At 45.7% G+C, this 22,191-nt stretch overlaps 6 protein-coding genes across 6 annotated transcripts; 1 reads left to right on the forward strand and 5 right to left on the reverse strand.

The window, feature by feature from the left end:
* Nucleotides 1-48: 48 nt before the first annotated feature.
* On the reverse strand, nucleotides 49-1,627 carry F4812DRAFT_155503 (uncharacterized protein). The gene has a single exon (XM_047929761.1). It carries the CDS (start codon nucleotides 1,309-1,311, stop codon nucleotides 190-192), a length of 1,122 nt encoding a protein of 373 aa, XP_047786774.1. The 5' UTR covers nucleotides 1,312-1,627; the 3' UTR covers nucleotides 49-189.
* Nucleotides 1,628-3,544: 1,917 nt separating this feature from the next.
* Nucleotides 3,545-5,890, reverse strand: F4812DRAFT_467046 (ankyrin; the record flags this gene model as incomplete). The annotated part of the gene is made up of 4 exons (XM_047938601.1): nucleotides 4,765-5,890; nucleotides 4,697-4,734; nucleotides 4,616-4,657; nucleotides 3,545-4,585 (listed from the first exon to the last, which is right to left on the reverse strand). Exons 1-4 carry the CDS (start codon nucleotides 5,819-5,821, stop codon nucleotides 3,545-3,547), a joined length of 2,178 nt encoding a protein of 725 aa, XP_047786775.1. The 5' UTR covers nucleotides 5,822-5,890.
* A 576-nt stretch (nucleotides 5,891-6,466) lies between these two features.
* Nucleotides 6,467-7,514, reverse strand: F4812DRAFT_467050 (alpha/beta-hydrolase). Its single transcript, XM_047938602.1, has one exon. It carries the CDS (start codon nucleotides 7,491-7,493, stop codon nucleotides 6,522-6,524), a length of 972 nt encoding a protein of 323 aa, XP_047786776.1. The 5' UTR covers nucleotides 7,494-7,514; the 3' UTR covers nucleotides 6,467-6,521.
* Nucleotides 7,515-8,105: 591 nt separating this feature from the next.
* On the reverse strand, nucleotides 8,106-10,488 carry F4812DRAFT_442155 (putative allantoate permease). Its single transcript, XM_047935291.1, has 11 exons — nucleotides 10,370-10,488; nucleotides 10,288-10,296; nucleotides 10,139-10,220; nucleotides 9,862-10,085; nucleotides 9,439-9,772; nucleotides 9,190-9,380; nucleotides 9,077-9,139; nucleotides 8,874-9,021; nucleotides 8,704-8,819; nucleotides 8,558-8,648; nucleotides 8,106-8,501 (listed from the first exon to the last, which is right to left on the reverse strand). Exons 1-11 carry the CDS (start codon nucleotides 10,446-10,448, stop codon nucleotides 8,348-8,350), a joined length of 1,491 nt encoding a protein of 496 aa, XP_047786777.1. The 5' UTR covers nucleotides 10,449-10,488; the 3' UTR covers nucleotides 8,106-8,347.
* F4812DRAFT_442163 (ankyrin repeat-containing domain protein) lies at nucleotides 10,489-15,168 on the reverse strand. Its single transcript, XM_047935292.1, has 4 exons — nucleotides 14,805-15,168; nucleotides 14,521-14,744; nucleotides 14,330-14,455; nucleotides 10,489-14,268 (listed from the first exon to the last, which is right to left on the reverse strand). Exons 1-4 carry the CDS (start codon nucleotides 14,933-14,935, stop codon nucleotides 11,114-11,116), a joined length of 3,636 nt encoding a protein of 1,211 aa, XP_047786778.1. The 5' UTR covers nucleotides 14,936-15,168; the 3' UTR covers nucleotides 10,489-11,113.
* Nucleotides 15,169-19,224: 4,056 nt separating this feature from the next.
* On the forward strand, nucleotides 19,225-22,050 carry F4812DRAFT_462523 (uncharacterized protein; the record flags this gene model as incomplete). Its single annotated transcript, XM_047938060.1, has 1 exon — nucleotides 19,225-22,050. One exon carries the CDS (start codon nucleotides 19,225-19,227, stop codon nucleotides 22,048-22,050), a length of 2,826 nt encoding a protein of 941 aa, XP_047786779.1.
* Nucleotides 22,051-22,191: the final 141 nt, after the last annotated feature.

The following is a 22,191-nucleotide window of genomic DNA, read 5'->3' on the forward strand; positions in this document are numbered from 1 at the left end:
TTACCAACATGCTACACATTAAATTATTGCCTAGTTTGCTTCACACGACGACAAATCTCCATGTTGCGATAGAGTACCTAGAGTATTCTTGAATTGAGGTTATAAGGAATTAAAATTAGGGTATATAAGAATCTATTCAATAGTCCAAATAATATATAGTGAGTGTTCTTTCCAATAACGCCTTGCACCTTAGATCTGCTCGTCAGATTCATTAAAACTTGAAAACTCGTCTTGGGGCCAGGGGTCCGACAAATACTGTAGGTACCTTAGGTAGTCATCTTCTTCTACAACGGGATCTTCCAACCACTTCCTCATTTCATCTCGATCCGATTGCCGACTTATGTTCGGAAGGCATTCCAAGAAGGGCTTTGGATCGGGTCGCTCTTCCGGAACGATGCTTCCCCACATTGCTTTGGCGGCCTTAAGCGCGCCCTTGTGCACGGCCAACTCGAAGGCCGAGAGAGGTTCCATCTCATAAGCAGAAGTCGCATGCTTCTTGCGGTGACAGACGCAATGCCTTGTCGGCAAGAATGGGTCGGCATCGTGCTTGATAAGCACCGAAGTGACAGTGAGAGAGGTGGAGTGTTTCCTGGCGTCCTCCAAGGCTCTACAGAGAAGTGTTCGTCCACCAGCCACAGAGTTTATACCTCCCCTCCAAGTCTCCTCCAGGAGCCTGCCGACGAGCTGGTCGTATCCTCTTCGGATAGCCGCAAATAACCACTTGCGGTGACGGCGCCAAAGACGAGGTTTGATGCGGTCGAGAACCGTCAAGACAATCTCGGGGTCTGCCTTTTTCTCCAGCGCGGACGTGACAAGCTGGGGCAACAGCTTGCGCGGGAAACCTATGTCGATCAATGCGTCGAGCATTTGCCCAGGCCAAGGAGCTTTTTGGTGCACGAGACGGAACGCGGTGGAGATCAAGACCTTCGGTTTAATTTTGACGCCGTTGCTCACAAGAATCTTCACAGACTCTGCCGCCTCGCTGCCCGACAAATCGGTATAGGCAGCGTCGGTAACGATTTCCTCGAGAAAGGTATCGAGGTACTTGCGATCGAGGTTGAACTTCGTCGCGACCTTCAGCGCCCTTTTCAGGTAGTAGTTCTTTCTATTCCTGACTGCCCAGTCAAGGAACGTCAGGCCGCCGCCAAAGTCCGTGTCCATCCTGCAGCCGTTCTTGAAAAGGATTTCCGCCTTTTCAATGAAAAACGGTACCCCGGGCATACTCTCAACGATAAACAAGAGAAGGTCCGGGAAACATACTGCCTTCTTCCCAACCTTTTCGGCTATCAGATGGAGGATATCAGAGACCATCTGCGGGCTCCCATTTGTGATCGTCAGCACCGGTGTTCGCACCGAGGGATAATATACTCAAAGTAACATCCTCCATGTTGCTGTAGATTGAACAGAGTAATGCCGTAGACCCTGTAGATACACGATACAGGGACTCCCACTTTCCCGCCCAAAGTGGGAACTCGAAATTCTCATGCCAGGACCATTCATTGCCGTCTACAGGCACGCCTCTCTCTAGAAGGGTTAAAGCCATATCGTGCTGACCCTTTTGGCAAGCTAGTACCAGCAGATCGTTCGATAGTTCAACATGCACGCCCAGTGAGTTTATGGCGTTCAGAGTGTCGAAATTCCCGTGTCTGACCGCATAAGTAAGGGCTTCTTTGAGCCTTATCTTGTCCTCGTCGATATAGAGAACATGCTTGGTGGCGAGATGTACCCATCGGCTCACTAAGGATAGGTTCGCTAGATCGTTTATTGATAGTATAGGCCAATCGTCCTCCTCCGCCGCCGCAATCATCTGCAGGAGTTCGATTGGAAGATCCCCGAGCTTAGCCATGGTGAGAGCCGAGAGTTGCGTTGTTTGGATTATCGAATTTTCTTTGGGTTATCGAATTGGTGAAATGAGTAAAAATTCATGGAGGTTAGATGGATATTTATATATATATATATACCTTATAGATGTTTAGAGCTAGGCAGGGTTGAAACAGAATGGGCAGGATATGAAAGAAGTCGTGACTCCGTTCCAAAAAGTTGATAGCTATTGAATGAGAATGGGGGAATGACCGAGTGAATATTATGTGGGGACCACATCTAGCCTACCTCCTATATATCGTAATTTTCAGGTGAAGTTTGTTACTGTGTGATTGTTAATCTTGAAATGGGTTAGATAGGAGGTATCCAGCTTTGCTTGTTTAATGCAAACGTCTCTTAGGTATAATAGATACCTGAGTCATATAGGAGTTTTCGATTTCTGACATCGGTTACCTAGGTAGGTAGGTAGGCTGGGTATTTGTATCGCAAACAGATGTGAGCGTAAACACGTAGATAATTCACAACTGCGTACCTAAGGCTTACGAATTAGGAGGCAGGTAACCATGTTACTACGTGGGCCGGACGCGTATGTGTTTTCGGGAGGAGGGGGTAAAGAACACTGTAAACGGGGCTTAAGATAGTACGTGGCGAAAAGAAAACTTTTAAAAGCGTCTTAAAGAAACTGTATCAATTGATAGGCCGGTCAGAGTTTATTTAGCTTAGGTTCATACACAGTGCAGTCTAACGAGGCTGGGTTTTGGTTTGACGGTAACGACGTCTATATCAAAATCTATACTCTAGGTCGATACTTGAATCCACTAGCGGCGACGTATCCTACAAAGTCTAGCTACCTAGGTACTTCTTATATGTTCATCCCTTGGTATCTGCATCTCCTAAGGGGTATCACGTGACCCTTTTTTTTTTAAAAAAAAAAAAAAAAAAGATTCCTGTCGGCCCAAATAACCGTATACATTTGGCTTGTAGAAAGCTAAATTAAATAACTTTGAATTTGAGGCTCTAGTAAGGCCACCGGCCTTGGTACCTGTAGGTACCTACCTACCTAGGTAAATTATGTACTGCGAAACAAGTAAACGATAGAATCAATTAATACCAACTGGTCGTTTCATTGAGTAGGTACCTAGGTAGGTAGGCTAGGTACCACCTAATAGTATATAGACTGCCCCTTATGCTATCAAGAGTGTCAAGATTCATTAAAGCTAACTGCTGTCGCACGACGAAGAGGAGGCAAACGGTCAAAAGTCACTTGTCTAACTTCAACCTTGTATACATGTAGGTGGCCCTCCGAGGGGTCCACGTAGTCGTCCCGTAATTGTCCCGTGACGAATCAGTTATGCTGATTCATAACTAGAACCCACTGCAAAGGAAGATTGAGGAATGTGCAAACACGTTTGTAATTGAATATCGCTGCCGACGGGGTATAACCCAAGTCTCTATGGAATTGTAATAGTGAATGGCATAGTATGAAGTTGTCGTAATTGAAGAACTAGAGATAGTATTAAATATTCATGTAAGATACCTATGTACCATCGCCAATCCCGCATTGAAAAGTCGAATCGGACTTTTGCATGATTTTACTCGAATTATTCTGGGTAGGTACCTACCTAGGTACCTCATTAGTTTCGTAAGCTATTAAACCTCTACTAGGAGGAAAGGCCGTATAATAGATTGTACAAGCCTGATAAGGCCTTCTGGTCCGCCCCCTTTATTCTGTGTATTCCCCGCCATCCTCCGTGTCAATTTCTGCCAACAACGCCACCCAACTAGAGAAATATTCTCCCACGCTGGTCATCTTCATCCATTCGATCGTCTCAGACTTTTTCCGGAAGTTATCCCATCCATCTAAACACGAGACAAATAATCTCGGGTCAGGTCGATCTTTAGCAGTACTTGCATCCCAGAATTCTTTTATATCCCAGGGATGATAGTGTAACATGATCTCGAAAGCCGAGACGCCTTGCGCTTCTCGAACAATATGGTAATCAATACCTAGATCGAAATCGCTGCTATTCATATTAGCACAAATGGGGTGCTTTGCTGATAGAAACGGATCGGCGCCATATTCCAACAACACCTTCCATAAATGATCCGTCCCAAATAAACGGAACGAGCGTACTAGCGGCGTCATTCCGTCCTCGGCTACATGGTTTATATCCAAAGCCGAGATTCCCTGTAGCAGCCTTGTAATTGCTGGAGCTTTGCTATACTCGACCGCCTTACGTATCCATTGAGGATTCCGACGTGAAGCATCGAAATTGGGTTCTATGCGATCAAGTAGATAGTCGATCCATTTTGGAGAGCCCCTTTCCAAAGCTTCGATGAGCAAGTCTGATAAATTTTCGTCTGGTATGCGCGAGTTGAACATTGGAATAAGCGAGTCAGGGAGAGAATCGCACTCGAGCGACCACAATGTAAGGCAGTCCATATCGGCGGGGTCTTCGATTACAGCACCATAGGGGATGAGCATTTCGAGGACATCTGCTATATAAAAGTACCTCCCTTTCTCTGGCCCGTGGATAGCCTTATAGGCTTCTTGGAGAACGCTGTTCAGATGCTTCTGATCAAGCATAGACTTATCCATAGACTTGCTTACCAGAGCTAGGAGTTTGCCCAACCATTTCAGTTTGTAGTAATCCTTGAAGTCGATAAGCCATTGGAAGTATGTCTGGCCATTAGACAGAGGAATGTCTATCCTAGCACCATTTTCCAGCAAAAATTCAATTTTCTTGGAGAAATCTTTCAAGTACTTGTGGTTTCGTTCGTAGTTTTGAACCACCAATCCTAGGAGACCGATTGCATCTACGGACTCTTTATCCTTCTCTTGACATAGATAAAAGAGATGTGATGCAAACGATACAGACCCATGTAGGAATGCTTCTTCTAATGGCGTGCGTCCTTGACGGAATTTTTCGAAGATGTCAATACCCGCATCTACCAGTTTCTGGAGCACAGTCTTTTGTGCCTCGAATTTGGAAATAGTACAGGGTCCAAGCTGCCCTCTCTCACGATCCATTATTATTATAAATCCTGTAGCGCGCTTGTTCCCTGTATTGATAGTTTTCGTACTCCAAATCAAAGCTTGGAGAGGGCCCTTTACGTTCCGAAATGGGCGATTTGGCTTAACCTTCGATCCGGCCTCGAGTAATATTATTGCGTGTCTGTACTTTCCTCTTGTAATTGCCGATGTAAGTGGAAGCTCTCCATAAACCTCGGTATTGACATCCGCCCCAAGCTCTATTAGCTTGTTTATCATTGCTGTGTCGGTGTCAGGGGTTTTCGTATATCTCATCATATATCGAAGGGGAGTGAATTCCTTATAATCCGGCAAGTCGATAGATAAGCCCATTTCCCCCACAAGGTACTCCACGAGATGTATCATATTCCAGCCCGCAGCGTAATGTAATAATGATCTGGAGGTACCCCTCTCAGTCGTGGGCAAAGGGTTAGCACCCCTAGATAACAAGAGTATAGCTACATCATCATAGCGCTTCTTCATTGCTAACATCAGTGGCTCACAAGCTTTTAAAGTTACTTGGGCGTCTCGGTCTAACCATTCCTCCTCCTCGAGTGGCACACCGCGGTCCAATAGCCATTCAGCGACATCTCTTTGGCCATACTCACAAGCGGTATCCAGAAGGTCTGCCCAGGGAGACTTGTTTTCATCATAAGAGAGAAGGATTGGTTCTAGTTTGAATGATACAGCCCGTTTCAAGGCAATCAAGTTTCCCGCCTCTGCCGCCCTGTCAAAAAGGTTGTGACGTCGGCACTTCGCGCCAAATATGTACAGAAGACGGTGAAAGACTTCGTAGAATGCCCGACAGGTAAACGTCAAGCTGAGTAGGTCGCGTGTGCGTAATATGAGAGGAGCCAACTTGTCATCTTCATGTTTGTCAATAAAATATTGCTGAACTGGATAATTACCAAATCGAGCATTTCCAATTTCTTGTAGCAATTCGACGGGAAGATCGATAAGTCTTGCCATGCTGGAGAGTTGCAATAACTGCCGACTTTTGACTTCTGGTAGATAACTCAGTTCGGTTGGGTACCTGGTATTTCTGGTATTTTCAAAGGTATGAGTGCGTGAAGCTTTGCAGAATGATGGGGGAAATCGAGGTGGCCTAGTTGAAGAGTAAATTGATGTTTATGTCCTCTTCGTCCTCTTCATATATGGTAGGGTGTCAAAGAAAATGTGTAATTTTGTTTTCGCTGAAAAAGCTTTATCAAATACCCTGAATATTGGACATGTTCATGCCCATAGGTATTCGCAACATTTTTTAGTATGGAGAAGCATGCGTCTGTTTGACTACATGAATCACGAACGGCGATCTAATTGCACAGTGCCATCCCCGCTATCAAGAGTCTGTGACAGCTAGAAGACACTAGTGTTTGAATCCCTATAGGACTTATAAGGAACTTTATTATTCAGTAATTGTCGCGTAGTGTATATAAGGCGTAATTGCTAGTTGGCAGTTACGGCGTCGTTTTTGTTGACAGTAATCCCATGAAAGGCGTTGCTGCGAGCAGGTGATAGCTTAAGAGGTACCTAGGGTAGGTATCTATGAATTTTTAATTTCTAAGGGATGAACGGAGTTGAATTTGATTTCTCTACCCTCCAGGACGAATGGATCTTAGAACCGCCTTGTCAATAGCCAAAATAGAACGCCTAAATCTGTGCTGAATGCTTATTGCTTACTCTCGACGGTGCCCAGCTCACCGAGGTGTTTCAATGCGTCACGGGCCTCATCCCAAGACTTATCCCCGTAAAGAGCGCTTCTCAGATACGCCAATGTCATCCGCTGAACTGTTGCCAGTAGTTGGGGACTCTCGTCCTGCGTCTCTGCTGCGTCCCAGCCACTTATGCCCCCAAGCCCATGCTTCCCTCCTTTTATCCAGAGCAAATCTTTAGGACCGGGAGAGAGACGATAGGAATCTGCGTGCCAATCGGCTCCTCGAGTTGTCAAGTACGGACTCACATCTTGGTCGCCGCACACAATAAGGGCTGGCATTCTCATGACGCTGAAGTCAGGTGCGTGAAAGGGAACCATGATGCGTCCATTATCCGAAAGGTCTGAGCCACCGTTCCCGGCGCCGGCAAGTAGCACGCCGGCCTTGATGCGCTTGTCATACTTCTCGAATGCTTTTCCGTCGCGCGGGTCGATATTCTTAGCTCCCAAAACTAAGCTCGCCGTGCACGCGCCTAGAGAATGTCCCGCGACAGCGACCTTGGTCTTGTCCAATCGCCCCTTAAGTCCGGGGACAGTCGCCTCGACGGTATCAATGTTGTCAAGAATCCTAATCAGGTCCTGAGCGCGGTCCTTCCAATAGTACTCGTTGCCTTTTGGGGGCGCATCGACGGTGATTGACAGGGAGGACAAGTGCGTAGGCTGGATCACGACGAATCCGTGCGCAGCCCAGAATTCGGCAAGGGGAGTGTACCCCTCTAGTGAGTTGAGGTTGTTGCTGAGGCCTTGGCCATGTGAAAGAAGAATAATTGGAAGAGCATCTCCAGTTGAAGGGGCTGTGACCTTCAAGTCCAAGTCAAGGGGTCGATCGGACAAAGGCAGAACAATGGGGCTAAAAGAAAAGATAGGGGTCTGAGGCTTGACGGGGATATTCTTGGCTGCCCCAATAAGACGGTGTTCATGAGATCGCATTGTGCCTTTTAAGCTTGTCGAAAGATTGGAGTTGAATGTTTTTTTTGTTCTTGTGTTTGTATTGTATCTGTTGATGCTACTTGATGCTCCAAACTCGCCATCTGAAGTTATTATATACGCATTCTATACAGAATACAACCGGTTTTAACAATGGACTTAATATTCTATACCCGTTACTAAGCTTTACTAATTACATGATAATACATTTTTGCAGAATGATGCACGATGCTTCAAGCCTTGTTGTTTTAGCCATCGGTCTTAGTCACCTCGGTGTTTTTGAATTCCGGAAATGTCCGGTGTACCGAGCTGACCGATGTAACTTACATGAGTCCGGTCTTAGGACAACGTACTCCCGGTGGGTAGGGATTGGATTATAACATGATCCCGCTCTGATAATCGTTTGATCTGGTAATAATTATTAATGTTAGGCTGTTGCTAATAAAGAGTTTGTCTTGAGATTAAGTCAGTGTCAACTAGAGAACTGAAGAAGCGTTGTACATTGGGATCCACAAAAAAGGAGAAAGAAAGGGGTACTACTCATGGGTTAGATTGACTGTAATAGCAATTGTGCTAATAAGAAATATCTTTTCACTCAGCGGTTTGTATCTCATAGGTAATGTCCCCGAATTCTATTTTTGCTAAAGCAATCTTACTCCAAGTTTATTTTGTTTATTTTGTTTCTACTATAATATCAAACTAGATTAAATCTTTGGTTTAACCAACTTGTGTCATGCCTTGCCCCTTTCGGTTTGTCTGTAATAATGGTTGGCAATGGTAGATGGTAACTTGAACAACTTGCTTCTTCCACTTATGCACACTAGCTTTCACTTATTTGCATACTTCCTTTCTGATATTCATAAGCATGTTGCACCGTTATTTCCAGCAACTGTTGAAATGGACTTCGGTGATTTGGAGCTATGTCCGACATCCAGCTCAGGGTCGGCCGGTTCTGGACTTTGTGGTTTCGAGCCTACTATCAAAGTTGCCTGGAACTCTTCTCGCCGTGGTCTAATACAAAGGTTAGTAAAAACATTCTTAACTAAGATATATGAGAGACCACGTACAGCAGATACTTAAAGTCAATATACCGAAGGACGCAGGTCATTATGATGACCAAAATCCAAAGGGCGATAGAAGATTGCCAACCGTATTCATCTAGCTTATGTCAGGATCATTTCTTGTTTGACTATCACTATCTTGAAGTGCTTACAATAGGGGGCCTGGATAGCAGGCCAAACGAGGACTTGACTCCACGCCGACACCGCATAGTACGCCGCGATAGCAACTCCAACAACAAGTGATCTAGCCTCAGGATCTTGTGGCAATCTCCAGTATGTTAGTCGCCTTCATAACGCCTAAAGTATCTAGGAAATAGCTTACAGATCAGAAAGCCAAGCCATGATCAGGGGTGCAGTCCCCAATGTTAAATACGAGATAAAGTAACTAGCATACGCCGTAGCTAATGGGGTTGTGTCAGGATGAGAAGTCCAGACGCTCATAGCAATGCATGGGACAAGGCCGATAATAGCTGTGTAAGTGTTAGCTTCAGGTGATCTAGGTATGCTGTACGAAAGTTCCCTCACCCTGTAGTAGGATCAAAGTCCATCGCGTCCTCAAGAGATCCGATAGTATGGCCCAAATCCACACTATATTTATGATTAGCCCGGTTATGAAGGGGCGAAGGAATTTTATTTACCAAAGACGACGTTTATGGCGCCACCACCAATTGGAATGGCATTAACCTGAGAAATAGTCCAGACAGGCGTGCCGTCAGGATTCTTCAAGCTTTTCAAGAATAGATTCAAGTAAGCATATCCCCAGGGCGCTAGCACCGTCGCGATGTATAAGACTGGGATAAAATAAGTCACCCAATTGCCGAAGGTACGTCTGTATTCGATTAGAGGTGCTCAGAATATCCCACGAGTACTGAAGAAAGGTTTCTTACTTTGCACCTGCCCAAGTCATCTTTTTCGGTTCCGCTCTGCCGTGGCGTTCCAACCGCTCCATTGCGAGTTTTGCGTGTTCCTTTTTAAACCAGAATGCCCTCGGGTTGACACGATTCGGTAGATCGGGTAACAAAAAGAAACCCAAGGCTCCCACGACTACTGTCATGATTCCGTTGATGATAAAAAGCCAACGCCATCCCGCTATGCCGTTCGCATTGTGAAGGGTATCAATGATAGCAACTTGTAATGCCCCAGACATCATAGAGCCTAATGCTTGGCAAGAATGATAGAATCCCATTCTCTTAGCGAGTTCCGAAGGCGTATACCAATGCACTAAAAGTGTGCCAAAGGTAAGTGTCCTGAGGGCCGCGATAGCGATGAAGTGGTAAAAGAAGGGGGGGAATAAAATCGTTAAAACTCACTAAATAGTGTCATCATTCCCGGCCAAGCTGAACTCTCGCAGATTCCTAAGAATACGCGAAGGATATATACTTGTTTCGCGTTACGAACAAGAGCAATAAGTCCCGTTATAACGCCCCAGCATAACTCCAATCCAGAAAGCCAGTAACTTGGTCGTACGTAGGTCAGGATAATTTGAGACGGGATTAACATGATACAGTATGCGACGCTGAAGTATGTAGTGAAACTAGGCCATGTTAGTTGAATGGATCAACTATATGCAATTTATTATCAACTTACTAGTTGAGCTCGTTGCCGTTCAGCTGAAGGTCTTCCTTCATCCCTGAAACATAAGCGTTGCTGATGTTTTGCTGGTCGAGATCTTTCTAAATGTCAGACACGGTACTCTCTTATCACTGTTAATTAAATAGGTACCTGAGTAGACTTACATTTGATAACTAGAATGATGGAAGTCATGTTAGCTTACTGAGATATATGCTTTGTAGTGTTTCATTGCGGTATCTAAGTTACCTTGAGATATACACCCGAACGCCATCAGGAAGATATCTAGCCTTCGGACCAGATCACTTTCCAATCTACTAATATCCATATTGCGTAACTAAGTATTTATTCGATCTTGACATGATTTACAAGAAAGGAACGGAATCACCCTGGAGATGACAGACTAATAACTGATATAGGCGTGTCTTATCTTCGGCTAACCCCGCTCATGATTCTTGTGACGGGGGTATAGCGGTCTTATCTACATCTATGTAACTTAACATAGTACGCCCCTAAGTCAAGAAGAGAAATAATTTTCCGAGTTATAAGTCTATTTATCTATCTCCCCTTGGCGAAAGATGTTGAATAGAAAAGTACCTAACTTCTTGTAGAGGGCATATCCAAGTCTACTCCTCGACTTCCTCGTTTCTCATCATCAACTAGAGTTATCCAAAAACTGATCTACATTCCGGCAATATCGACTGTATCCAAAGCGGGGCGCTCCCGCTTCTTCAACGGATACGAGCGGACATCATTATCATTCTCATCGTATCCGCCCTCCAACCGTTTCCCGTGCGCACGTGTCCCGTCAGTAACTTGTAAAGATCGTTCCCATAGGCGTGGAGATTGTATGCGAGCGTAAAAGAGAGATCTATGTAATTGAAGGGACCGGGCTAGATTTCCATTGATACCTGTTATATTCCAGTCGGCCGTGGTTGTTTTGGCGTCCGCAAAAGGCTGGTATCCTTAGTATGTCCGTACGGTGTCCAGTCGTCAAATTTCTGATACGTGGACTACACGACTGGAATGAGGATATTTAATCTCGGTGAAAATACGTTTGTCTTCTGCCTCCCATTTGCGATGCTGTCTCAAGACTTGAGCAGCAGCCTGATGGCCATTTTCCTGCGCAATCGTAACAGCCCGGATATAATCCTTACGCCATTCCCCTGTGGTAATTGCTCCGGAAGATAGGAGAAGCTGGATCATGTCTATTCTTCCGTTTTCCGCCGCACATTCGAGTGCCGATTGATTTTGGTATTTGGTCTTCTTCACGTTGATGCTCGCGCCGAGGCAAATTAATTGCTTGGCAAGGCTCAGGTATCCTTTGCCGCACGCTATTTGAAGCGCGGTGCCTTTATAATATCGTGCAGCAGCGGCATTTACATCAGGACTTTTACTCAAGAGTAAATCCCAGATACCCATATGGCCTTCTCCAATAGCTGTTTGGAGTGGGTTACCATATCTCGGTTTATTCTCATTGGATTTATCGTTGATATCCTCGTTGGCTTCTAAGAGGATCTCCACCATGTCTATGCTTCCGACCTCAACTGCTTTGGAGAGAAGGCCATGGCCGAAAGGACCTTGATTGATGAATAAAAGCTCTTTCACAAATGCCGAATCACCCGATTCCACTGCCTCATGGAGGACCTTAATATCTGCTTTCCAACGGTCACGCAAAAGCAAAGTTCTAGCCTCCGGTGATGTAGCAAATTTTAGAAGTGGAAAGTAATGCTCCCTATACGTGTCTTCTTCAACGCCAATAGGTATAAAGGAGCACGCAATAGCCGGATTGAAATCAATGTTGAGGAAATATATGGGTTGCTTGATTTCCACAATTTGTGACGGCGAGAGTACCCTCAGAAGTAACTTCAGGAGTTCTATCTCGTCATACCATGACGCGATCCCAACTGCCAAGGTTTCAATTTGCTCGTCGATCTCATGGCACCGGAAGTCCTTTCGCATACGCCTCTCGATCAGACGCTCGACAACGCGCACTGCTTCGTCATCTTCGGTTTCACACGCCAGCAGTACGGCAAGACAAAGTGCCTTTTCGTCGTATGTATCTAGATCTAGATCTAGGACTCTATGAATTGCAACGACGTTGCGACCAAAACACGCTGCATGAATCATAGTCCACGTCATAGCCTCCCCGGATCTTGTGATGTATCCGTATAGATGGCCTGCATAATAATCGAACCGAAGAAGAATTCGTACTGCTAGATCCCAATCCCCTCGCATGAGTGCTAGGACGGCGTGTCTTTCGCTTGTTTCAAAACCCCGACTTAGCAAGATCCTGGCTATCTCTCGGCTTGAGAAGTTTGACGCTTCATCCGTTGCTTCATCCTCTGCTTCACCCGTTATATCTTTTGGGAAAAGAGCGGCCTCAAGTAGCGTAACGTATGCTGTCGCGTTCTCATCGAAGTATTTGCCTTTCTTCAAGAGAAATGAGAGAAGCTCAACGTCTTTAAGTTTACCGGCCGCGTAATGTGCCATCCAATCTGGTATGAAGGCACCTTTCGAAGCCAAATATTGATACGTCGATCCTGTCTTCGCATTGTGCATCGCTGCAATTATAGGGGTAGAACAGAATTGTCTCAGGGGATCCATAATATCCATGTGTGTCGGTTGGAACATGTTATAAGAGAGTGGGAACATGTCATAAGAGAATGGGAACAAGTCATAAGAGGATGGGAACAAGTCATGAGAGGATGGGAAACATCTGTTATTAACCCTGAATGGTGTCGTGTCAGAGACCCTATTGTCGTTCCACTGGATCTTAGGATTAATACTTGCGCCTGATCGATGCAAAAGTTTAACCACATCCAAATGGTCACCATAGGCTGCAAGATGCAGAGGGGAAGCTATCCCCTGGCGTGAAGAGTTCGATTCGACGGATGCCCCATATTGATTAATCAACATATCACAAGTGTCTAAATGGCCCCAGAATGCAGCAAGGTGAAGAGCTGTATAGAAACGACTATTGCTGGCATCGACATCAATTCCTTGCTCGAGAATCAAGGCAAGAACTGAGTTGTAGCCCCTAGCGGCGGCTATAAGCAAACTCTCGACTGGGATAAATCGGGTTACGTTAGTAGTCTTATTTCGCTTCCGTAGTTGTGCCAATAAATAGGACGTAATGGATAAAGCGTTGGACTCGGGAGATATACCAGCTGCATATCCCATGACACTTCTTATAGATGTGAAAGCCGAAATAGGAATTTCGGGGCAATGCCGAGGTATATCGTATTCATATTCGTAGGCGGTCCATTGAGAGATTTCTGCTTCGTATTGTATAAGAAGCTCAATTATCGGCAAGTCAAAATGACAAATTGCAGCATAAAGAGGATATGGCTTTGAATCGGTACTGTATAGGTTCGGATCAGCACCGTTATCAAGCAGCGCTTTGACAAGGCTGAATCTTTGAGGATAGTCGTTAGAATCAACTGCAATCAACAAAGGCAGCTTCCCCTCGGTGGTATACAGCTTCACCTTAGAGTTCATTCTGGTTTTGAGGTTAGGATTGGCTCCTCTCTGCAGTAGCATTAGGGCCAGGTCCACCTCTTGAAATAAGACTGCAGCATATAGGCCTGTGCCTAAACCATCGGTGCCTATGGAAACCATAGCATTTGGATCGTGCCCAGAAGATAGTAGCCATTTTATGAGTGTTCGAGTTCCTTCTTTCACTTCTTCTGGTTGCCGTAAACCAGAATGAAACCCAGCCCAAAAGGCTATACGATAGAGCTTTTCGGCAACAGCCATACCTGTGATATCGGTAGTGTCCTTTCGTTCCAGAGGCTTGCTCATAATTCCCGAGATCTGAAATAAGTTAAGAACTGTGGGCCATATCTTCGTGAACTTGTTCACATCGATATTATTTGATAGCCGAAAAACGACAACCATAAGGAGTTGTTCTAGTCGTTGACTGCCTGATCCATGTATAATACTTCGAGCTCGAGTTAGAAATGCATCTGGACATTCTTCAGGCATGAAGCGGTGCAACCCTGACGCCAAGCGTGACATTACTGGAAGAGAATCACAATCATTGTACTGCACAATATCTTGTCCATCTTCGGTGATAGAATGCCGCGTAAGTAGACGAAGTAGATCATTGGTGCATTGCGTTAGGAATGTCGTTGTTGGTGAAACAGCTGAGAATCAAAACATCAATATCAACCGCCATCGTAAATGCGGTAAAGAGTAGGTACTCACGAATCGTAAGTCGAAGTTTGAACTTGAACCACGGCAAGTTGGATGGCCAAGATGATTGAAGATCAAATGGACTGGGGGAGCGAACCGATATAACCATGCCTTCGGGGGAGCTTGGACTGGCAGAGCCTAGAACATTTCGATCATTAGCTCAGGGCTTCATTAGTTGACCAGGAAAATAAATGCCAACATACCCTGCTGGATTCTCGAGAGAGTGCTTGGTTGGTTGCGGCCAATCTCTTTTTTCACCTCGCGTGCATCGTAAACTTTCCCATCGATTACTACCTTACTCTCCTTCCCCTCAGTCCTTCGCTTAGCAACACGATGGCCTACACAGCGCCAAATATCCGCGCTTTGTCCTTTCGGCAGCTTTCGTCTCAAATTCCAATTTTTCAGCTGGTATTCAAGCTGGCTCTTGCTACAACATGTTAGACTAGACATTCATTCAATCATGGTGCTACTCAAAGCGAAATAATACCTTGCGTGGAAGCCCTGAGACTGTAGCCGCTCGAGTACATCGGCGTTATTACACTGCTCATCTCTCACTAAGTTGGTAATATAGGATTTGTAGGGTAGCCAGTCGGCTTCAGTCTTGCGTGTCGGGGCCATGGTGTTGGCTTAAATAGTAGGTAGGTATGTGGGTAGAAGAAAGGAACAAATAGAGAACTCAAAATTTACGAGTAGCTAAGGGATGGGGGGCAGCCTTATATGCTCCTTCTTGTGTAACTCTTTGCCTGGCTCTACAGTATGAACTTGGGTGTCTGACATTATCAGCTACAAATGGAGGTAGGTATTACTGCAGATAAAGTCTGCAATCCGGCTGGACAATACCAATACCAAAATACGTACTTGGGCATCAATTTGAACAAATGAACTATATTGGGTAGTTCCAATATCAGAAAAGACGGTTTCTCCAGAGCCTGGTTGCAGAATCTCATAGGTCAAATCCAGTATCGGAAATCACCTTTAATTGGTTGAAGACAATATCGTAATGCAACACACCCAGACTTCCCAAGTAATACGCGAGCAATATGCAAGCACACATAAGCCTCAATGAATAACCAGGGCACATTCAATCTCAGCGGTAACTTAGGTACCTCCTATGTTATAAGAGAGAGAAATCTGGGTATGGCTTTTAGAGAGTTTCGGGTTTCTTTTCTACTTCTCTTCTATCCTTCAAGTGCCTGTCAGGACTTCAGACTTTATTTGACTATACCGAAACTGCCATTTATATAAGCTTTCTCCTGCTCCGTGCTAGCAGGTACCTAACTGGAGATGGCAAGCTTGACTTTCCAGGCTATAGTTGCTCTAGCAAGCCTTCTTCTTGGGCTCCCCGCGGCTCTCTTAGCAGTGTTGGAGTGGAGGCGTAAATTTCAACGCCGAAATAGAGGGTGTATGTCAATTCTTCTATTTTCCATGCAGGAACTTCCCAATGTACCTAGCTCGCTACCTTGCTGATTTGACATGGTTGTTACTTCTAGGCCAGCCTCGAGATTTGTCTCGGAATACCGACGCACCATCGAATGGATTCCAACTCGCAAGTTTAACTGAATCCGGTACCTCTGTGACCGTTGGCGTTCTTACGCTGGTCGAGATTCATAGAAGGCATGGTCGTGAAGTGTAGGCGGATGAAATTTTACGATGAGCAAGAGGTGCTTGAGCTATTAAGCTTTGACTAGTGTCGGGATATGTGGATATGACAGTGATATTGGCTGGTATGGGATTCTACTGTCCATATAAAGGATAACCAGCTCCCTCGAGGGAGGTTAGAAGGCTACCTAGGTACTTAGGCGTTACTGTATCTCTACAATAGATTGCATACTATGCCCTGACACTCACCCCTGTATGACCCCATCACCAAGCATACCTGACAAGTGGATTTATATCATACTACTTGATGTTTTGCAAGGGTTTGGTAGATCTAGGTAGCTATTAAACCGCTGCACTACCTAAAGGTAGAACGATATCAGCTCGAGGGGTTGACGTTGCTATCTCCACCTAGAAGGACTACTACCTCACAAACAGTACGGTGACATGTTTATTGGGGGCTAGAATCACTCTTGTTTGATTACCAACCATGAAAGATAAAAATGAGGTTAATAAATAGATCTAGGTTATTGCCTCAAGTATATATTCCTTAGGAATACCTATCAAAATCTAGAGTCCCTGATTGAGAAAAAGGCACTAATACGATCCTTAACCTTAATGGGTACCTATTGTAACTGCTACTACTTTTTGGCCTACAAAGGTTTTTAATCTCGTAAAAATCCCACTTCTTTAGTCTAACGTAAACGGGTATTATCTGAAGTCTTAATAGAAGATCGCTACAGGCAGTCTGTAAATCTCAGTTTACATAAGATATTCGTCCTAATTATCTGATATCATTATTTGGCGTATTAGGTATCGAAATATATTGAAGTGTAACAATAGGCGTGTAAAGTGAACAAGCACGCAATCAAGGTGTATCAGTGAGTTGAGGCCAACTGTAATATAATGTTACAAGTAGTCGTAGAAGGTAGTTAATATCACGACATATCTGTAGGCGAGGACCTAATTCATAACAGGTTCAATAAGTTAGTTTGTCAATGGTTGGACAATTGACTGACATGTCATACCTAAGCATTCACTATTGTACAATCATCATATTGAGTTCAAACTCATTCCCGAGCTGTTACAGTGCTCCCCGGGGAAAATATAAATATCGTATGCCTAAGCACCAGAAATATCTCGTTTTCCCCCTAAACTTCCTCTCCAACCAACGGTTCTACATACGTACCACACAAAGCACATAGATCACCTTAACAATCAAGCAACGTCTTTATTTGTACCAGCCCAGCATTCTCCTTTTTCGCCATGGAAGCCGAAATTCGCGCCGAGCTCTCTAGCATAAGACACACCGTGATGTACGACATGGGCACTGACGGCATTTTAAGCGACGTCGAAACGGACACGCTCGTCAAAACCCTTGAGATGATTGAGAAGAATGAAGGCATCTTAAACGATATCAAGGATTCGTCGTCAGTCGGTTCCGAGCGTTATGATAATTGTACTAAATGGTTGGATGAGGCTGAAGATCTAAAGGACCTCATCGACGACAAACTGGAGAAGAGTGCTGAGAAAAAGAAAAATAATAAAAATTAAGCCATTGGACAGCCAAGGGGAAAAACGGGTTCTTAGCTGGATGAGTAATTCCTGAAGGAGTAGGGGACGTCTAAGGGGCGAATCTCCCCCTTTTCGAATCATGATATATCTACCTGGTACCTAAGGCAGGCACATGAAAGATATCGCGTAGCTTCGGGTACATCTAACATTTATTTAACTAGAATTTTACCTCTCAATCAATTATCATTACCCCTTAAACACTTACCATTACCACTCCATTGTAATCATCCAGCCACAGCAGGTACACAGGCGGGGCGGTACCGTGATATTATGAATTTACTCTCTAAAACACTCGCAAGTGCTGTGACATGAGTAACACATGAATCTAACTTAGATTTTATAGCTGATAACTAGAGCTGCAACCTTGTATTCTGAACCTCCCATTCATACATACACCTAGCAGTTAGTTTCTAATTAGTCTGTGAAATTTCATCTATCCAAGGTAGGCAGGTACCTCTATAGAGCTGATCTCGGGTTGGCAATACTATAGAAGTAATACGGAAATGTAGTGCGGAGGGAAGCGGTGGAAATGAAAGGTCTAAAGCATTTGAAGAAGTGAACCTATAAAGTTGTGGTTAGACTGCTCGACTCTCAAGCCTTGGAACTTGTTGACTCCTAAGATTGGAGAGCTACCTTGGATTACTACCATCGACTTCCAGAGAAGTTTAAATGGAAGAGCCGTCGTGTATATATAGGGGGTATTTATACGAAAATGAAGGCATTGAAACCCCTTTCCAGGTATGTGGCCGTTTGTGGCGCAGGTAAGTGGGGCTTTTATATGTGTCAAGCCAAATGGCTCGGCTCGGGCCCGAGATCCAAGCTAGGTAATTTGGTACCCAGGTACCTAAATCAATCATGCTTTCCATTTTCCATTTTCTCCTCATTTTCTCGTTTTTATCGTCTTTAGCCCCAACAACATGATATGTGACCTACAAACATCGATGTGATAACAGGTAGACATTCTCGACTTTTATAATTTCCAAAGTACCATTCCGGCTTTAGTGGGAATTGATTTGCTGACTCTGTCCGTCGTCGGCGGCTTTCTTTTGACCTCACACATCGTATCGTTGCTAGGCTTCGATCAGCATCGCTAAGAGCGTTGCCACAGCCTTAGCCTCCATTCCTTCTAATGCGTTTTAGATTAGGTACATCCTACCCACAGAGGTAGGCGGTAGCTACCCCAAAATGCTCCGCCATACTGTTGGCTGCCTGCTGCCTGGGCTGCCTCATGCTGATATGCAGGACTTGGTCTTCATCCTTCAAAATAAAATGCTTATCCTAACGGAGTTTCCCGATTAGATGAAAGCCCACCTCAAGTCATCCTAGCCCGCTTCCTGTCCGAGTGACTCAGCCCTCCGGCAGCTAAGCAGAGAACATCAATAGGCTTTCTCTGCCTTGAAGTCCACTAATCGTCATCTTTGTGATGCAGGCTGCCCATGTATCTGCAAATGGACCATCCAATGATGACGGAAAAAGGCAAGGGGGAGCAACTTAAAATGGGGAAACGATATAGGCGATATGCACCTGGTGAGACTTGACCGACAAGCTAAGACCAGGCAGCTATCGTGTCGATAACCATAGGGTCCATCTTTATTCTTCTGTAGTGCCTATATATATTCCTTCCTTCGTCCTCTGAGTATTGTCATACCGTAGCTATTACTTCTTTTTTAACTTTCTCGCGACGCCCAACTAGAATACTTGGATATTTCACGACGAGCCCTGCTTAGACAGTCACGATGGCTCCCAACAAGGATCTCAAGACTAAGGGCTTCAAGCCACGTTCACGACACATCCGCGAAAATGATGGAACTTTCTTAGCTGTGCAGAAGGAAGTCGAGCGCCGCGAACAGATCTTGGCCGATCGTCGCCGTGTCGAAGCTAAATGGCGACCTAAGATACCCGAAGTACGCAAGGTTAACTTCGAGAACTTCAAAAACAGATTCCACGATCCTGACGAGCCCGACTACGCCGTCGAAGTCCTCGTGGCTGGATCTAACCTGCAAGCCCAGGTACGCCGCGAGCTGGCTCTCCGGCGAAAGGAGGACCATGCTCGTACTCGCCAGCATATGTTACTTGCTTACGGCCTTCCCCGTGAGCAAGTATTTGATTCGCGATCTAAGAATGCCGCCTCGGAAAAGTCAAAGAGAGAAAAGAAGGCCGAGGGCGCCCAGACGGCCGAGGGCGAGATGCAGCGAATTCGCATTCAATCCCAGCCCATCCTAGGTCATCTCACTTCGCTCCTGAAGGATACCGAGCAGAAATCCACACCTCGCACTTTCATTAGGCCCTTCAAGGCCCTGGTGTACTTCCAGCCTAAGATGAAAGAGATTCTCGCTACTCTCGAAGAGAAGTGGGCTGATTATGAGGATATCGAAGATATTCAGTCTGTAGATCTCCCGGAGATCCCTGACATGGAAAGCCTGAAGTCGAAATCAAAGGACCGGGTTAAGAGTGACGTTAAGGGTGGTAATGATGGCGAGGAAGACCAAGACGACGACGACGATGATGATGATGATGACAACGAGAGTCTCCATTCGGTTGACTCGAACGCCGAAGACCTGGACACCATTATGGATAGCCCCGAGGCTCTCAGGGACATGCGATGTTATGTTAACTTCATCGACAAGGAGGTCATGCCTTTACACGACCGTTACTCTAATAAGGCAGCGGATAAGGTTAAATTTGATGACCTGTGGTCAGTCTTCAGACCCGGAGAAATTATTTATATGCCTTCAGCCGGAGAGACATCAGGCCGGTATCACGAAGTATGGAGAATATATAAAGTTAAAATGGCAGAAGTCGAAGTAGAGTACCCAAGCAAAGTAGAATGGGGGGGCTTCTTCCCTGACGAGCTGGCGGATGAGAAGAAGGATCAGTTCAAAATCTACGCCTACTATATTGACCACGATGGAGATTCTTTTGGCGCTGTGCGCCACACCTTCCGTATAGAGCCGTTTGTTGGCGAAAGGCTCATCGAGTCTCTGGAAGTATTTCCTATCCGCTACCGACAGGACCACCAACAGCTCCTGGAGTCGCTCACGAAGCAGGGCCGGGATTTCCAGAGGCTCCTTGTCGACAGGCATCAATCATATCATGCCTGGACTTTGACGAGGAACCCTCCTTTCGACACCGAGGAACCAAACGAGGAGATCTTAGAGAAGGAAAACTACGAGAAGATGCGCCATCCCGAATTCGTTGAGAGCGACGTCATCGTTGACCTGCAGGAAGCATACCAGAAGCATGGCGGTTGGCGTCCTTATTTTCACCGACTAACTGTAAACAAAACAATTTCCACCGAAACTGAGGATGACTCATTCGGCATCCAACAGTGGATGGACACTTCGCGATCCATTCGCTCCTACTCTCAGGCCGAGCTCGTGCAAAAAGTGGATGGTGTCGAGTTATGGCAGCGCCGTGAGAACCTCAACGTGGACATGTTCTTACGCCAGAGAACGAAGGGCAGCCGTGTTCACGAGACGAACCCAGAGGCTCTGGAACTACGCGAGGAGGACCTCGTCCTTCTCCCCAAGCGTATGTTCGCATACGCACTACGCGAGCGCAAATTCGTACCTGTCAACATTCACTTCCTGAAGCCTATCCGAAGGGAGCCAGGCGTATTCGAGAACCTTAAGATCTTGAAGGACTACAAGGAAATCGTGCGAGGTCTCGTCGCTTCACATTTCCAGAAGAAGGCCCTCGAGAGGCGATACGTCGATATGTCGACTGAAGGACCGAGCCAGGACCTGATCCAGAACAAGGGTCGCGGCCTGGTTGTCTTACTACATGGTGTTCCTGGAGTAGGTAAAACAGCGACGGCCGAAGCTGTCGCAATGGAGTATCGAAAGCCCCTGTTCGTTATCACTTGTGGCGACTTAGGTCTTACTCCGTCAGAAGTTGAGTATTCGCTGACGAACGTCTTCCGCCTCGCGAATCTGTGGGATTGTGTTCTCCTACTAGACGAGGCCGACGTATTCCTATCGCAACGCTCCAAGGTCGACATGAAGCGCAATGCGTTGGTCTCTGTGTTTCTACGTGTGCTCGAATACTACAACGGTTTATTATTCCTCACCACAAACCGAGTAAACACCATCGACGAAGCTTTTAAGTCGCGTATACACATGTCGCTTTATTATCCACCCCTCGACAAAACCCAAACTGTGGAAATCTTTCGCTTAAACCTTGCCAAGCTCCGGGAGATCGAGTTGCAACGACACGCTATGACGGGAGAGCCGCAGCTCGTGATCAAGGACCGCGAGATCATCGATTTTGCCGGAAGGCACTACGAGAGCAACGCCCGATCTACCGGCTGCTGGAACGGTCGTCAGATCCGCAATGCTTTCCAGATCGCGTCCAGCCTCGCGCACCACAACTACACCATCGCTGTCGAAGCCGCGCGGGCGAACGGCCAACAGCCCCCCATGGCGCCGGTACTGGACCGCAGCTTGTTCGATAAGGTGCAGATGTCGACACTGAGCTTCGACCGCCATATGAAGGAGTCGAAGGGATTCGACTCTGACCTTCCCCTGAGGAACACCTTTTACGAGGAGGAGCAGTTTGAGTAATGTCGGGTAGGGATATTTTCGACCCGGGTTATTTATGATATAGCGTACATGAGAATTTGATTGAATATGAGAGCGTTTGAATTTTACCAGTTCCGAACTTCGATGAAATATTGACCATAAGTGATTGTAAAAAAAAAAAAA

The sequence above is a fragment of the Daldinia caldariorum genome (assembly GCF_022478825.1).
Source record: "Daldinia caldariorum strain CBS 122874 unplaced genomic scaffold F4812scaffold_19, whole genome shotgun sequence".
NCBI classification, from domain to species: Eukaryota; Fungi; Ascomycota; class Sordariomycetes; order Xylariales; family Hypoxylaceae; genus Daldinia; species Daldinia caldariorum.